Raw genomic sequence first — 17691 nt, 5'->3', positions numbered from 1 at the left:
AGCCTTCTGAGCCAATGAGCAAACACATTGTACCATTAGAACACTGGAGTGATAGTTGCTGGAAATGGGCTTCTATACACCTATGTAGATATTGCACCAAAAACCAGACATTTGCAGCTAGAATAGTCATTTACCACATTAGCAATGTATAGAGTGTATTTCTTTAAAGTTAAGGCTAGTTTAAAGTTATCTTAATTGAAAAGTACAGTGCTTTTCCTTCAAAAATAAGGACATTTCAATGTGACCCCAAACTTTTGAACGGTAGTGTATATGTGTATATATATATATATATATATATATATATATATATATATATATATATATATATATATATATATATATATATATATATATATATATATATATATATATATATATATATATATATATATATATATATACAATGGTCCTTAATGCATGTTACCATAGCCTTTTTTAAGCTAATTTGAAATGGCTAACTGTTGTGCAAGTAAAAAGGTGTCTAATGCTTAAACCAAAAATAAACAAAAGGTGAGTGCTCCTAAGAAAAGGCATTAAAGCTGAGGAAACTACAACTGAACTGGCTACAAAATAAACAAAAACAGAATGCTGGACGACAGCAAAGACTTACTGTGGAGCAAAGACGGCGTCCACAATGTACATCCGAACATGACATGCCAATCAACAATATCCCCACAAAGAAGGATAAAAACAACTGAAATAGTCTTGATTGATAAAACAAAGTAAATGCGGGAAATATCGCTCAAAGGAAGACATGAAACTGCTACAGGAAAAGACCAAAAAAAGAGAAAACGCCACCAAAATAAGAGCGCAAGACAAGAACTAAAACACTACACACAGGAAAACAGCAAAAAACTGCAAATAAGTCAGGGCGTGATGTGACAGGTGGTGACAGTACACCTACTTTGAGACAAGAGCGATACATTGATGCATGCTTGGTTATGCTTTAAAGCAGTGGTTCTTAACCTGGGTTCGATCGAACCCTAGGGGTTTGGTGAGTCGGCCTCAGGGGTTCGGCAGAGCCTCCGCCGCAGCGGTCAAGACACACCAGACTCATGAATTGATTAACGTGGACCCCGACTTAATTAAACAAGTTAAAAAACTTATTCGGGTGTTAACATTTAGTGGTCAATTGTACCGAATATGTACTGTATTGTACAATCTACTAATACAAGTTTCATTCAATCAATCAATCGTGTAAATAAAAACTTCTCCCTATTGGCGTATCTGTACTGTAAAGTTAACATTTGAATGACAATAAAAATGAAGTCCAAGTCTAAGTATTATGGATACCCCCAAACAATGTTCCCTCTCATTTACCATCTGATTTGCAGGTGTGTAATTTGTTGTGAGTTCATGCACTGTGTTGGTTTTGTTCTTTGAACAAGGTGATGTTCATGCACGGTTCATTTTGTGCACTAGTAAAAAAAACATAACTTTGTCTTGAATTTGAACCAAAAAAAAAAACATTGCATTTTTCACTAAAGAAGGGTTCGGTGAATGTGCATATGAAACTGGTAGGGTTCGGTACCTCCAACAAGTTAAAAAAACACTGCTTTAAAGCCCCAAGTGGAGGAGTTCAAGTACCTCGGAGTCTTGTTCACGAGTGAGGGAAGAGTGGATCGTGAGATCGACAGGCGGATCGGTGCGGCGTCTTCAGTAATGCGGACACTGTATCGATCCGTTGTGGTGAAGAAGGAGCTGAGCCGGAAGGCAAAGCTCTCAATTTACCGGTCGATCTACGTTCCCATCCTCACCTATGGTCATGAGCTTTGGGTTATGACCGAAAGGACAAGATCACGGGTACAAGCGGCCCAAATGAGTTTTCTCCGCCGGGTGGCGGGGCTCTCCCTTAGAGATAGGGTGAGAAGCTCTGCCATCCGGGGGGGAGCTCAAAGTAAAGCCGCTGCTCCTCCACATCGAGAGGAGCCAGTTGAGGTGGTTCGGCCATCTGGTCAGGATGCCACCCGAACGCCTCCCTAGGGAGGTGTTTAGGGCACGTCCGACCGGTAGGAAGCCACGGGGAAGACCCAGGACACGTTGGGAAGACTATGTCTCCCGGCTGGCCTGGGAACGCCTCGGGATCCCCCGGGAAGAGCTGGATGAAGTGGCTGGGGAGAGGGAAGTCTGGGTTTCCCTGCTTAGGCTGCTGCCCCCGCGACCCGGCCTCGGATAAGCGGAAGAAGATGGATGGATGGGATGGATGCTTTAAAGTCATATCCAACAATTGCGACAACGACTTTTTACTGTCAACTGCAGGGGCATCACTAGCTTTTAAGGACAGGGGGGGGCTTAGCCCCCAGGAGATGCACAGGATGCGAGCGAACGTAGCGCACGAGCACAAAACTTCACAAACGGCTAACAAAGACTTAGAAATTAATCATTGTTATTATTATTATTTCAGTGGGTTTATTTTCAATGTGTGTTCAGTACAACAACAAACATGGGTTTGCACAGTGACATTTTGTTTACAGCATCAACAAGAAACAACTACTTGCATGATCCTTCAAGATACACTGAAACACAATGAAAGTCATGGCATTAGCCTCTATGTTATTACTTCACAACATAGAGGCTAATGCCACCACTTTAGCTCACAATACAATAATTGTTTGTTCCCAAATATTTTGAAGTTGCACAGATTACATTTTGGGCACATATGTGACTAAAATGGTTATGAATTCAAGCCCTGGAAATATTACTTAATTACTTGAATTAAAGTAATATCTGGATCGGGATCATTTGGCTTGTATATAATATATATATATATATATATATATATATATATATATTATGGCAAGCTGTTAAGGAAATTAAATATATATGGGAGTCTGAATAGAAATGAGAAACTTTTATATATATACTGTAAATAAGAAAGACTTAGAGTCCTGATCTGAAAAAGAGCCAAAGCTGTCAAAAAGCTGAGGGACCGTCTTCAAAGTGCAATGCTGAAACAAATAATGCAAACAATAAAATGTAACTTCCAGGGCTTGAGATCAACGTAGTCCCGCCGTCCCGGGGACGGTAAAAAAAATGCACGGCACGAAATTAAATGCTCCCCGGGACGATGGCTTCTAACCATTTTTTTTTCTTTTTCTTTTTATGTATTTATTCATTTTACATTTTATATTAAATGTCTTGGTTTTTCCACCCTCTGAAAATCCTATGAAATGTTTAACAAGCCATCCTATAATAATACAACAGCTATTTATGTAACAATACAATAAAACAAATATATTTAATTATGTTTTTTTCATTATTTTAACAATAGGCTAATGTATATTACTTTATATAGATTATTTTATATAGATTCTACAAGAAACACAAAACTTAAAAACTAAATTATTTACAATTGCAGACACAAGGTTCTTGTTCTGCAGTGCTGTGTGCTAATGTGATTCGTACACCTGCAGGACCGCAAGCAAGGTTGCATAGAAAATGCGGACTGTATTTTGAGTGATGTGGGCATTTTGTATATGAACAAGTGGAATGGATTGGATACCGACGCACTAAAAGGGCTCTCTACCTTACGCTATGAAGTGACGGGAAACTGAGTGAATAATGACAGGTTATATGATTATTTATTTAAACTTATATTTTATAATGAATATGTCAGCATGTATTTGTAAAAAAAAAAAAAAAAAAATTAACACCAAATTATTTAAGGGGGCTTAAGAACATTTTAGGGGGGCTTGAGCCCCCCTAAAATATGCCTGCCAACGCCAATGGTCAACTGAGTTTCGTTTTTTAATTATTTCTGCTGGTGGTGTGCCTCTGCATTTTTTTTAACGCAAAAAATGTGCCTTGGCTCGAAAAAGGTTGAAAAACACTGTGTTAAGGATTATGGATGCAATGTAAACAAATCATCATAACAAATACGGAAAGTATATTTGCCAAATTCCTACTCCATGAAATGCACCTAAAATGATCAAATAGTGTGTGTGGTACCGTCTCTGCTCATATCCTGCCACGTCCATGTCCTCCAGCACGATGAGCATCTCGTCTCCATCGGAACAAGCCGCCAGACAGGACGGTGTCCTGCAGCTGAGGGTGGAATAGTTCTGGTACCAGTGTGTCTCCACCACGTAGGACCGGACCTTCCTCGCCTGCGAGCGGCCTTCCGGGGTGTTCTCCTCCGCCCGTGCGGGGAACTTGACGTGCTTGACGACCACCGAGGGCCGCTCGCAGCCCTCCAGGTGGAGGCGGACTATCTCCCCGTAGCCGCTCCACAGACGTTGGATCCTGGCGCCGACACGCAGCGAGGACGCGCCACACGCCCGCAGAACCACTTCCTGGTACTCCTGCTTCATTTCCTGTTTCACTAAAGTGAAACGGAAACAACACGAGTTTTATATTATATTATATTGTAGCCGAGTATTCTGGGTTCGCATATTATGTGTACTAATATAATATAATAATAAAATAATAAATGGGAGTCATAAGAGCAGGTCCGGTCTCCACCACTTCTTTAATGTTCACTCTCCTTTTTCTCTCCCCACACACCTTCTTCCACAACCACCTTTATAGACCTCCTACGTCACAGCCCTACGGCAACTCTGGAGGGACAAAACTCCTCCTTACCTAACATTATCTAGTAATTTGGGACATCCTGAAAAGTTTGTTACATACGTCCCCCCCTCAATTAGAAACGTCCCCGTTTCGTCACAAACAAAATAGGTAACCAACAAGGGGAAATAGAACAGAGAAAAAAATTCACAATCTTAATGCACCAACAAATCAACAATATTTTAACTGATCCACAAAGTATTGCATAAGATAGCACCCTGGCCCCTCAAAACATGCAAAAACGTGCAGATGTGAAGGAGGTCGGTCCAATCGCCCACTGCGAGATAGTTCAGTTGTGCGCAGGAGGTCGCCCCAGTCGCCCCCTGCGAGATAGTTCGATTGTGACGCGCCATCATGCCATCAGACTTGGGGTTATAGGCAGTGAAGGAATCAATAAAGTACCATCTGGTGGTGCTGGCAGAGTCTCTGGAAGGGACAACCACCCCGGGACCCCTCCCCCCCACATGGGACTTACGGGCCACTCCAAAATGTCCACGACCACCCTCCTGAGGGGCCGACAAACCTGTGACCACCCCATGGGAACTTCTGGGCCACTCCAGAATATCCATGGTTACCCTCTGGAAGGGGGCAACAATTCTGGGACCCGCCCACGGGGACTTATGGGCAACTCCAGAATGTCCATGGCCACCCTCTGGAGGGGCCGACAAATCTGGGACCCACCCACGGGGACTTCAAGGGCACCGGCGGGTCCGACACGCTCCGCACTGCTCACACCACCGTCGGATGTCTCCCAGCATGAAGAGCCAGCAGCAAGACCGCCGGGAACGCCTCCGTAACCAGCCGGCTCACATCCGCAGCACACACCTCCAAGCTCTCCACCGGAGCACGCACATGCGCCGATAGGCTGGCCCAGAAGCGGTCCATCAATTGTCTCTGTCCAGCTGAGAAATTCTGGCACCGTCGCCGGGGAAGGGAGCTGTTAAGTCCATTTTTGACATTCATGCCGTGTGAGTGTCTGTCAATCAGCGTCTTGCCGAGCTTAAAAGTGTCGTCGTCACCACACCACGTGTCCGAAAAACAGCCAGGAAGCTTAGCAGCTAACTATACACGTGCAGCTAACTGAAAACTCACGAGTCCCGTGTAACACTTTCTTCTTTTCTTTTTTTTTTTTTCAACACAGCAGTTAAAATCCCACCGCTGCCACCAATGTAGCCGAGTATTCTGGGTTCGCATATTATGTGTACTAATATAATATAATAATAAAATAATAAATGGGAGTCATAAGAGCAGGTCCGGTCTCCACCACTTCTTTAATGTTCACTCTCCTTTTTCTCTCCCCACACACCTTCTTCCACAACCACCTTTATAGACCTCCTACGTCACAGCCCTACGGCAACTCTGGAGGGACAAAACTCCTCCTTACCTAACATTATCTAGTAATTTGGGACATCCTGAAAAGTTTGTTACAATATCTTTGTACACTCTTTTTGACGTCCTTGCCTACCTTTACGGCATACCGGAAGTGACCTGTTTCTTCTTCGTTTGGCTTAATGGCGGGTCACGATTTAAAGGTGAATACCGCCACCTATTGCATCGGAGTAGACACATGCCATAATACAGTCTATTGCAGTGTTTTTCAACCTTTTCTGAGCCAAGGCACTTTTTTTTTTTTTATTGAAAAAATTCTGAGGCACACCACCAGCAAAAAACATTAAAAAATGAAACTCAGCAGCCGATATTGACGATAAAAAGTCGTTCTCGCAATTGTTGGATATGAATTTAAACCATAACCAACCATGCATTACTATAGCTATTGTCTCAAAGTACTGTCACGACCTGTCACATCACGCTGTGACTCTTTTGGAGTGTTTTTTTTGTGTTTTCCTGTGTGTAGTGTTTTAGTTCTTGTCTTGCGCTCTTATTTTGGTGGCTTTTCCTCTTTTGTTGGTATTTTCCTGTTTTCCAGGCACAAGTCATAGACAATATATCCTAAAAGAGTTGACACAAGCAGAAATAGGGAAACAAGTGACAAGATGCTGAAGTTAAACTTCAAAATGACTAATTGCTGAAAGGAGCACACAATTCCTGAACAGGCTGAATATTTTGAAGTTAGAACGGTTTGAATCGGCTAAAAAAATGTGGGCATTGTGGAACTTTGAAAAATGTCCAATTCTTTTTAATGGGAATTTCATGAACATTTGGGAATTTGGGGAAAAGCGGGAATTTTTGGGAAAATGTTAAAAAAAACAAAAAACTTGCATGGTCTGAATGAATTGAAATGGTTGGTGTTGGAATTTTTCAAATCGGCCGAGAAATGTTGAAGTAGCAACATTTTTAATTGAGAAATTGTATTAAGGAAGTCCTGGAATTTTGGGAAAACCGTTAAAAAAAACAACTTTGTTTTTTCTCCTGATTAGAAGGAATGATTTGACGGTGGAACGGTTGAAAAATGTGGAAAGAGTAGTCGACAGAAAAAAGGGTGAAAAAAAGGTTTTGAAAAAAACGGGAATTCCTGGAAATTTTTTGAACTTTTGAATGTGGAATGGTGAATCGGTTGAAAAATGTGGAAATGGTGGAAGTTTGAAGTGGACGTTCTTATTCACATTCAACAAATTTCCAGGATTTCCCATTTTTGGTAACCTATTTCCACCCTTAAGTTCGACTACACCTTTTACATTTTTCAACCCATTTCAACCATTAAAACACTGATATTCAGGACAAAAAACACGTTGGTCTAGGAACTAGACAAATTCCAGGTTTTCCCGAAATTCCAGTAATTTCTCAATTAAAAACTGTTACTAATTCAACATTTCTTGACCAATTTAAAGAATTCCAACACCAATCAATTCAGCTCATACGGGAAAATTCATGCTTCTAATCATTTTCCAAATAAATCCCGCTTTTCCCAAAATTCCCACATTTCCAGGAAGTTCCCATTGAAATGAATGGGACATTTTTCCAAGTTGCACAATTCCCACATTTTTCAACCTACCGTATTCAAACCATTCCAACATCAAAACATTCCACTTATTCTGGACATTCAAACTAACACTTTACCAAATTCCGGTTTCCCTGGAAATTCAAACTATTCAACATTCAACCCATTTCAGCGTTTAAACTATTTCAACATTTAAACAATTTCTACATTCACCCTACGAATGCATTTCAGTTCAGCGTCAGCTTTTCAACATTCAAACCATTCCAATATTCAAACTATTCTTACAAACCCCGTTTCCATATGAGTTGGGAAATTGTGTTAGATGTAAATATAAACGGAATACAATGATTTGCAAATCCTTTTCAACCCATATTCAATTGAATGCACTACAAAGACAACATATTTGATGTTCAAACTCATAAACTTTTTTTTTTTTTTTTTTGCAAATAATTAACTCAGAATTTCATGGCTGCAACACGTGCCAAAGTAGTTGGGAAAGGGCATGTTCACCACTGTGTTACATGGCCTTTCCTTTTAACAACACTCAATAAACGATTGGGAACTGAGGAAACTAATTGTTGAAGCTTTGAAAGTGGAATTCTTTCCCATTCTCTTTTTATGTAGAGCTTCAGTCGTTCAACAGTCCGGGGTCTCCGCTGTTGTATTTTACGCTTCATAATGCACCACACATTTTCGATGGGAGACATGTCTGGACTGCAGGCGGGCCAGGAAAATACCCACACTCTTTTTTTACGAAGCCACGCTGTTGGATGGGGCTTGGCATTGTCTTGCTGAAATAAGCAGGGGGCGTCCATGAAAAAGACGGCGCTTAGATGGCAGCATATGTTGTTCCAAAACCTGTATGTACCTTTCAGCATTAATGGTGCCTTCACAGATGTGTAAGTTACTCATGCCTTGGGCACTAATACAACCCCATTCCATCACAGATGCTGGCTTTTCAACTTTGCGTCGATAACAGTCTGGATGGTTCGCTTACCCTTTCGTCCGGATGACACAATGTCGAATATTTCCAAAAACAACTTGAAATGTGGACTCGTTAGACCACAGAACACTTTTCCACTTTGCATGAGTCCATCTTAGATGAGCTCAGGCCCAGAGAAGCCGGCGGCGTTTCTGGATGTTGTTGATAAATGGCTTTGGCTTTGCATAATAGAGTTTAACTTGCACTTACAGATGTAGCGACAAACTGTATTTAGTGATAGTGGTTTTCTGAAGTGTTCCTGAGCCCATGTGGTGATATCCTTTAGAGATTGATGTCGGTTTTTGATACAGTGCCATCCGAGGGATCAAAGGTCACGGTCATTCAATGTTGGTTTCCGGCCATGCCGCTTACGTGGAGTGATTTTTCCAGATTCTCTGAACCTTTTGATGATATTACGGACCGTAGATGGTGAAATCCCTAAATTTCTTGCAATTGCACTTTGAGAAACGTTGTTCTTAATCTGTTTGACTATTTGCTCACGCAGTTGTGGACAAAGGGGTGTACCTCGCCCCATCCTTTCTTGTGAAAGACTGAGCATTTTTTGGGAAGCTGTTTTTATACCCAATCATGGCACCCACCAGTTCCCAATTAGCCTGCACACCTGTGGGATGTTCCAAATAAGTGTTTGATGAGCATTCCTCAACTTTATCAGTATTTATTGCCACCTTTCCCGACTTCTTTGTCACATGTTGCTGGCATCAAATTCTAAAGTTAAATGATTATTTGCACCAAAAAAAATTGTTATCAGTATGAACAACAAATATCTTGTCTTTGTAGCATATTCAACTGAATATGGGTTGGAAATGATTTGCAAATTATTGTATTCCGTTTATATTTACATCTAACACAATTTCCCAACTCATATGGAAACGGAGTTTGTACAAACCCCGTTTCCATATGAGTTGCTGCGTGAGCAAATAGTCAAACAGTTTAAGAACAACGTTTCTCAAAGTGCAATTGCAAGAAATTTAGGGATTTCAACATCTACGGTCCATAATATCATCAAAAGGTTCAGAGAATCTGGAGAAATCACTCCACGTAAGCGGCATGGCCGGAAACCAACATTGAATGACCGTGACCTTTGATCCCTCAGACGGCACTGTATCAAAAACAGACATCAATCTCTAAAGGATATCACCACATGGGCTCAGGAACACTTCAGAAAACCACTGTCACTAAATACATCTGTAAGTGCAAGTTAAAGCTCTACTATGCAAAGCCAAAGCCATTTATCAACAACATCCAGAAACGCCGCCGGCTTCTCTGGGCCCGAGCTCATCTAAGATGGACTGATGCAAAGTGGAAAAGTGTTCTGTAGTCTGACGAGTCCACATTTCAAATTGTTTTTGGAAATATTCGACATCGTGTCATCCGGACCAAAGGGGAAGCGAACCATCCAGACTGTTATCGACGCAAAGTTCAAAAGCCAGCATCATCAGCCCGGAGGTTGGGTCTTGGGCGCAGTTGGGTGTTCCAACAGGACAATGACCCCAAACACACGTCAAAAGTGGTAAAGGAATGTCTAAATCAGGCTAGAATGAAGGTTTTAGAATGGCCTTCCCAAAGTCCTGACTTAAACGTGTGGACAATGCTGAAGAAACAAGTCCATGTCGGAAAACCAACAAATTTAGCTGAACTGCACCAATTTTGTCAAGAGGAGTGGTCAAAAATTCAGGCAGAAGCTTGTGGATGGCTACCAAAAGCACCTTATTGCAGTGAAACTTGCCTAGGGACATGTAAGCAAATATTAACATTGCTGTATGTATACTTTTGACCCAGCACATTTGCTCACATTTTCAGTAGACCCATAATAAATTCATAAAAGAACCAAACTTTATGAATGTTTTTTGTGACCAACAAGTATGTGCTCCAATCACTCTATCACAACAAAAATAAGAGTTGTAGAAATTATTGGAAACTCAAGACAGCCATGACATTATGTTCTTTACAAGTGTATGTAAACTTTTGACCACGACTGTGTGTGTGTGTGTGTATATATATATATACACACACTACCGTTCAAAAGTTTGGGGTCACCCAAACAATTTTGTGGAATAGCCTTCATTTCTAAGAACAAGAAAAGACTGTTGAGTTTCAGATGAAAGTTATCTTTTTCTGGCCATTTTGAGCGTTCAATTGACCCCACAAATGTGATGCTACAGAAACTCAATCTGTTTAAAGGAAGGTCAGTTTTGTAGCTTCTGTAACGAGCTAAACTGTTTTCAGATGTGTGAACATGATTGCACAAGGGTTTTCTAATCATCAATTAGCCTTCTGAGCCAATGAGCAAACACATTGTACCATTAGAACACTGGAGTGATAGTTGCTGGAAATGGGCCTCTATACACCTATGTAGATATTGCACCAAAAACCAGACATTTGCAGCTAGAATAGTCATTTACCACATTAGCAATGTATAGAGTGTATTTCTTTAAAGTTAAGACTAGTTTAAAGTTATCTTCATTGAAAAGTACAGTGCTTTTCCTTCAAAAATAAGGACATTTCAATGTGACCCCAAACTTTTGAACGGTAATGTATATATATATATATGTATATATATATATACATATATATATATATATATATATATATACGTATATATATATATACGTATATATATTATATACACACACATACATACATATGTATGTATGTATGTATGTATGTATGTATGTATGTATGTATATATATGTATATATATATATATATATATATATATATATATATATATATATATAATGTGTATATATATATATATATATATATAAGACGTTTTGTTATAAGAAGTTTTGTTACACTTGGTAATATCAAAACGATAACTTTATCTCTTTACATTGCGCCCTTTTTTTTGCTCTACTTTCCCAGTTTTTGTTTCATAAAATAAAAAAACTGAACAAGCTGAAATAATCTAAATTCCCCAAATTGAGTAAAAACGAAACCTTTCATGGTCCTCTTGAGAAATCTGACTCTTTATTTCAATACAAACATTATAAAAAGGCATGTGCAACACGCAGAGACAGCAAAGGGAATGATAAACACACTAAAAAGGGATTAAAAACATTCATAAAAAAGCTTTATACATTTTTTTTAACAGATTTCTGACTCTGTGTATTTGTCCAACCACTCACTTTGACACTTTGTGGCTAACTCTTCATCCTTTTAGCTTCATACATGTTTTAAAAAAGGCTATTTTCCAAAGCCCAAACTGCTACCATTGAGATGTAAAATACTGCTACTATTATTTTGTCTCAGCAATGTAATGAAATGTAACACAAAAAAACCCCACAACTTCCACAACAATGCGTCTTTTTGCGTGAAAGACCAACCGGAACTGAACAAAGTCGACAAATAAAGCATCTTTGTGTACTAATGAGCACACAAATAAATACAAAACGACTAAGAATGACTGGTGGCTTGTTACTTGTCTTTGCATGTATTGCTGTTGCAGCATGTGGAGAGTAGTGAATCATGAAAATGTTTTGTGTGCAGTGAAGATGGACGCTGCACTGTTATCTCTGGTCTTTGTTCACTTTGAGGACTTTGTAGATGTGGTTGGCAAAGACTGTGGTGAAGTGAGGCCACGAGTCCCTGGACATGTGAGTGCACAGAGGAGTTTTACCCACGTTTTGGAGGTCCTCCACGTCCCAGATCTCTGGCATGCTGCAGCCGGGTCTGCACCGGGACAAACGTGTCATCAGTTATCATGCAGTTATCGGAAAATACGACCGTTTTAAAGGAGAACTGCACCTTTTTTGGAGGGGATTTTGCCTATCGTTCACAATCATTACAAGAGAAAAGAAGACAAGAGTTTTTTGTGTTTTTTTGCTTTCTAACATGTAAAAATCAGCTAATAGCAGCAATAAATTTGACCTCAAAATCACTTTAAAAAATGCATCAAAAAACCAGCAACAATAGCTAAATAATGTTCCGTAACCTCTATAATAACCAACCTGCAGCCACATTGTTATTGTAAAACTGAACACTGAGGAACTCTTTTTCTAGCGTACTAAGACATCGGGGTGCTACGGAATTAGCCGTGAAAGCTAACTACGGAAAGAGATAAGCTCAGCACGAATTGCGTTTGAGTTTGTAATGCACAACACAATGCGATACAACACCAATCTGTACTGACTGAAAAACATGAACACACATATTACAGTATCTGTAAAGTATTAGCTCACATTTCATGTTTTGCTTGTACACAGCTAGCCAGACAGCGTATGTACTGTAGTTGTAATAACAATAGCATTACATGCTGCGTGTATCATGAACGATATAAAGTGTGACTCACTCGATGCACAGTTGTGCGTATGGTCCAGCTGGCCAAGGACGTTTTTTTCCCTTTAATTTGGTTAAGCACTCCATTTATGTCGAAATAGCATGGCTTCAAATTCCACATTTTGCAGCTTGGAGTCACTTTCACCTCACTCTCTCGGCTTCTGTCTGCTCCAACGTCTCACTCTTCCTTTGTGCTCGCTTCTAGAAGTAGTAGTTCTTCCTCAGTATATTCAGCTTCAAAAAGATAAAGTTATGAATCGTCAAACTACAAAAACTGAAATCTAAGTAAAATTAAATATCTCAAATAAGGGTGATATTTGCTTATTTTCTGTCCGATAAGGTAATTCTTCTCACCAAGCAGATTTTATGTTAGAGTGTTTTACTTGTTTTAAGTGTTTTGGTCCTAAATGATCTCAGTAAGATATTACAGCTTGTTGTAGAGATTTGATGACCTATATTGAGTAAAACATGCTTGAAACTAGAATATCAACTGTTGCAAAGCTGTGTCATCAACACTCACAAGTATAAAACAGCTTTTTCAAAGTAATAATTTCTTATTTCAAACATGAACAAAAATAATCATGACTTTGACACAATTGTGTCTCATAATTAAAAACCGATGACAGCCAAATGGACTTTGCTGTTTTATTTTCAATGAAGCAGGAGAAAATAAATAGTCATATAGTAGTACAGTTGGCACAGTTAATATTTAAACATTTAACATGTGACATTTCAAACTATTTTGAACAGAAATAGTTCATGCACATTCAGGTAAATTCTTCAAAATTACAATAAACATTTTTTAGGCTGGGGGCCGTTGGCTGTATGTATATATATATATATATATATATATATATATATATATATATATATATATATATATATATATATATATTAGGGCTGCAACTAACCATTAATATGATAATCGATTAATCTGTCGATTATTACTTCGATTAATTGATTAATAATCGGATAAAATAGACAAACTACATTTCTATCCTTTCCAGTGTTTTATTGAAAAACAAACAGCATACTGGCACCTTACTTATTTTGATTATTGTTTCTCAGCTGTTTGTACATGTTGCAGTTTAAAAATAAAGGTTTATTTAAAAAATAATAAAATAAAATAAATAAAAAATTGCCTCTGCGCATGCGCATAGCATAGATCCAACAAATCGATGACTAAATTAATCGACAACTATTTTTAGAATCGATTTTAATCAATTTAATCGATTAATTGTTGCAGCCCTAATATATATATATATATATTCCTCACGCACTAATTGACTGAAAGAGCACGCACTTGGCGTGATGTCATGTTATCGATGGAAAAATGCATTTTTAGACAATATGATTTGCCTGAGCGCCTAGTAGACCCCGAGAGTAACAAGCGGTTGCCTTGTTGCCTTTCCATTAAGAAAAATAAACTAGTTTTTTAGTATAAGTTTGCTGGTTTCAAGAAATGTAATGCCGAGCGCATATCATTATGTCAAGATAATGGCACTAGCATTTAATTTAAGAATATTTTTTCAACATATTGAGAAAAAATTTCTCTTTTTTTTTTTTTTCCTACCAAGAAAAGTGCACTTGTTATTAGTGAGAATATACTTATTTTAAGGTATTTTTTGGGTTCATTGAGGTTAGCTAATTTGACTTGTTTTGGAAAGTCTTGACAAGCCAAATTTTCTTGTTCTATTGGCAGATAATTTTGCTTAGTTCAAATAAAATACTCCTAATTTTTGTATTTTTTTTTCTTGTTTTTGAACACTGACTTTTTGCAGTGCATTTGTCGAAAAATAGTTGTCTTTGTTGTCTATTATCAAGTCTGCCATGATTAGAAGACACACTTGCCTTTTGTCTCTGGAAGTAGGACACATATTTGTTGCCAGAAGTTGGAAGTGCGCTGCTTTGGAAACAGAAATCAATGCGCTAAAAAAAAATCGGTAAGTATTGTGCATATTACATATTGTTGTGAAGGTGTCTGTTACTGCATTATATATATATATATATATATATATATATATATATATATATTATATATATATATATATATATATATATATATATATATATATATATATATATATATATATATATATATATATATATATATATATATATATATATATATATATGCAGTTTGTATATAAAACAGAGTGTTTAGAAGTTGGTTTAGAGGGCTTTGAAGGCTACAACGGTGACTCTCATTATTATCTTGTTGTCTTTAAAATTCCCCCCATCCCCAGAAAAAATATGTATGTGTTCTTGTCTCTCATAATGATTGTGAACAATAGACAACATTCCAAATAGAGTGCAGTTCCCCTTTAAGCTTCTGGGATAATAATTGATCATCTGGCAAGACTGAAGAGTGAGCACTGGTGTGTTGTACCTGGTCCTCCTGGTGCACCAGGAATCTTCTAGAACAAAGTAATCCACTCCCAGCTTGTCCAGTTTGCTCTTCACCATGTCTGCAGACATGCGGCTGTACATGGAATACACCAGCTTGGTTCTCTCCCTGCAACATCAACACACGTTGGCATCACAGCTATGACTTCATTTTTTATACCGCTTGTCTTTGTTATGTATATTTAATGAGTGTGATACGTGAAGCTAGGCGCACATACGTCTACAGCACAAAATATATCTTACAGTGTACCCCAGGGATCAATACCGGGACCAAAATTGTTCAATCTCGATTAAAAAAATACATTTGTAAAATTACATAGGACTTAAAGTTAGTATTATTTCAAGAAGACACAACTGAGTTCTGTTTAGGAGAGAACACACATAAGTTAATACAAATAATAGCACAAGAAATAAAAAGATGGTGTGACAAAAACAGACTCTTTAAATCGCAGTAAAACTAAAATAATGGTATACGGTAACTAAGGCTGAAACGACGCGTCGACATAGTCGACGTCATTGGTTACGTAAATACGTCGACGCACAAAAACGGCGTCGACGCGTCACATATTTACGTCACACTACCGTCATGGCGAAGCGCAAAGCAGACGATCAAAGCAGACGATGCGAGCGAGGGGGGAAAAGCATGCCAAAAGTGGTCAAAAGTGTGGGAGTATTTCAATAAACGGCCTAATAATGTTGTTGTATGCACACTGTGTCGAGCGGAAATGGCCTATCATAGCAGCACAACGGCTATGAACGAACATTTGAAAAGAAAACCATCAACTAGTCAATCGTCCGCGCGAGCATATGTTGTCATCATTACACAAAAACATGAATGTGTCATTTGTATCTGCTAGGGGTGTAACGGTACGTGTTTTGTATTGAACCGTTTCGGTACGGGGCTTTCGGTTCGGTACGAGGGTGTACCAAACGACTTTCTAAGCTAAAGCTAACTTTAGCTGCTAAAGTCTTAACAAGCTGCTTCGCTCCTCTGCCTCTGTCTCAGCACGCAGCATTGTCCCACCCACACAACCATCTGATTGGTACACACGCAGCATTGTCCCACCCACACAACCATCTGATTGGTACACACGAAGCATTATCAGCCAATCAGCAGTGTGTATTCAGAGCGCATGTAGTCAGCGCTTCAGCGTGGAGCAGATAGGTGTTTAGCAGGTGAGCATCAGGCTCTCTCTCTCCCCAAATGATAATAAACACCTCCCAGTCAACTACTAGTAACATCACTATGAGCCCGTTGACCTTCTAGAAATATAAACTGCAGCTCAGCTCACTCGCAGTCCTGGCTTGAGGTGAAGGCTAATTACCTCTCAGTTCCAGCCACATCGACCCCTTCTGAGCGCCTATTTTCAGCTGCTGGGAATATTGTAAACAAGAAAAGAACCAGAGCATGTACACATGCTAACCTTTCTTCATTACAACTGTTAGTCACTCACTGGAATGAGTAGAATTGGTTATTGTGTACTGTGTTGGACTGGATGTTTATTTTGCACATTTTAAAAGCAATACTTAATGTTTACAGTGCTCCAGAATTTTTAGATTGGCACTTTTTTGTATTGGATGTTTATCTTTATTTTTGCACATTTTAGCAAATAAGCGATACTTTCACTTTTGTTGAAATGTTTACACTGTTGTTACAGAATATTTCGTTTTGCACTTTTTTGTATTGGATGTTTATCTTTATTTTTGCACATTTTAAAGAAAAATAAGCAATAATTTTACCTTTGAAATGCTTATACTATTGCAGAATATTAAGATTTGCACTGGATGTTGACTTTTATATTTGCACATTAAAAAGCAAATAAGCTACTTTTAATTTTGTTAAATGTTAAAAGTTTTAAATGTTTACATTGTTACAGAATATTTAGTCATGTTGTTGTCAATGTTGACTGAGTGGCCATACTTCTTTTTTTTTGTAAATAAAAGCCATGCCTTTTGAAAAAACGGGCCTACATTTATTTTTTCATCTTCATTTTGAATAAAAAAATAATCGGTAAAAGGAAAAATAATCTATAGATTAATCGAAAAAAAATAATCTATAGATTAACCGATTAATCGAAAAAAAAATAATCTATAGATTAATCGATATAAAAATAATCGTTAGCTGCAGCCTTAACGGTAACAGTAGAAGATAAATTTAAACACAAATACAAATAGACGGAGTAGACATTGAAAGAGTAAAATAAATCAAATGTAGATCAAAATAGATGATAAAATGAACTGGAAATCTTGTGAAAAAATGAAACATAAGGTGACAAGAAATACTTCAATAACAAATAAATAAAGCAAAACATGTTCTAGACCAAAAATCACTTCCAGGGTTTCCCACACATTCATTTATTTGTGGCGGCCCGCCACGAAAGAATTACGTCCGCCACAAATTTAAAAAAAATAATTTTTTAAAAATTAAAAATAAATAAATAAATAAATACATTTTATTTTATTTTGTCCTCTCCAGCTTCTCAGGCAAATCATATAGTTGATGTAGATGCCCATATCGGCTGTTCAAATTTACTTTACA

At 38.2% G+C, this 17691-nt stretch overlaps 2 protein-coding genes across 3 annotated transcripts in view; both read right to left on the bottom strand.

The window, feature by feature from the left end:
- Positions 1-6129, bottom strand: part of pkdc (protein kinase-like domain containing) — a 9639-nt gene extending 3510 nt beyond the window's left edge. The window contains exons 1-2 of the mRNA XM_062064149.1: positions 6032-6129; positions 3949-4321 (exon numbers count right to left, since the gene is read on the bottom strand). Coding sequence (XP_061920133.1) covers positions 3949-4310 — 362 coding nt within the window. The 5' untranslated portion in view covers positions 4311-4321; positions 6032-6129. The remainder of the gene's footprint in view (positions 1-3948; positions 4322-6031) is intronic.
- Positions 6130-11420: 5291 nt separating this feature from the next.
- Positions 11421-17691, bottom strand: part of dpy19l1l (dpy-19-like 1, like (H. sapiens)) — a 49738-nt gene continuing 43467 nt past the window's right edge. Inside the window, exons 21-23 of one of the 2 annotated variants that reach the window (XR_009827837.1) lie at positions 15136-15261; positions 12760-12980; positions 12002-12140 (exon numbers count right to left, since the gene is read on the bottom strand). Coding sequence is in view for 1 of the 2 variants with exons in the window: in XM_062064148.1 (XP_061920132.1) it covers positions 11978-12140; positions 15136-15261 (289 nt within the window). In the remaining variant the exon portion in view is untranslated. Of the gene's footprint in view, positions 12141-12759; positions 12981-15135; positions 15262-17691 lie in introns of both variants that reach the window. The other variant, XM_062064148.1, reaches the window with a different exon arrangement.

Source organism: Entelurus aequoreus, linkage group LG11 (genome assembly GCF_033978785.1).
Source record: "Entelurus aequoreus isolate RoL-2023_Sb linkage group LG11, RoL_Eaeq_v1.1, whole genome shotgun sequence".
NCBI classification, from domain to species: domain Eukaryota; kingdom Metazoa; phylum Chordata; class Actinopteri; order Syngnathiformes; family Syngnathidae; genus Entelurus; species Entelurus aequoreus.
Note: the sequence above shows the minus strand (reverse complement) of the source record. Positions and strands in the feature narration are given on the sequence as shown.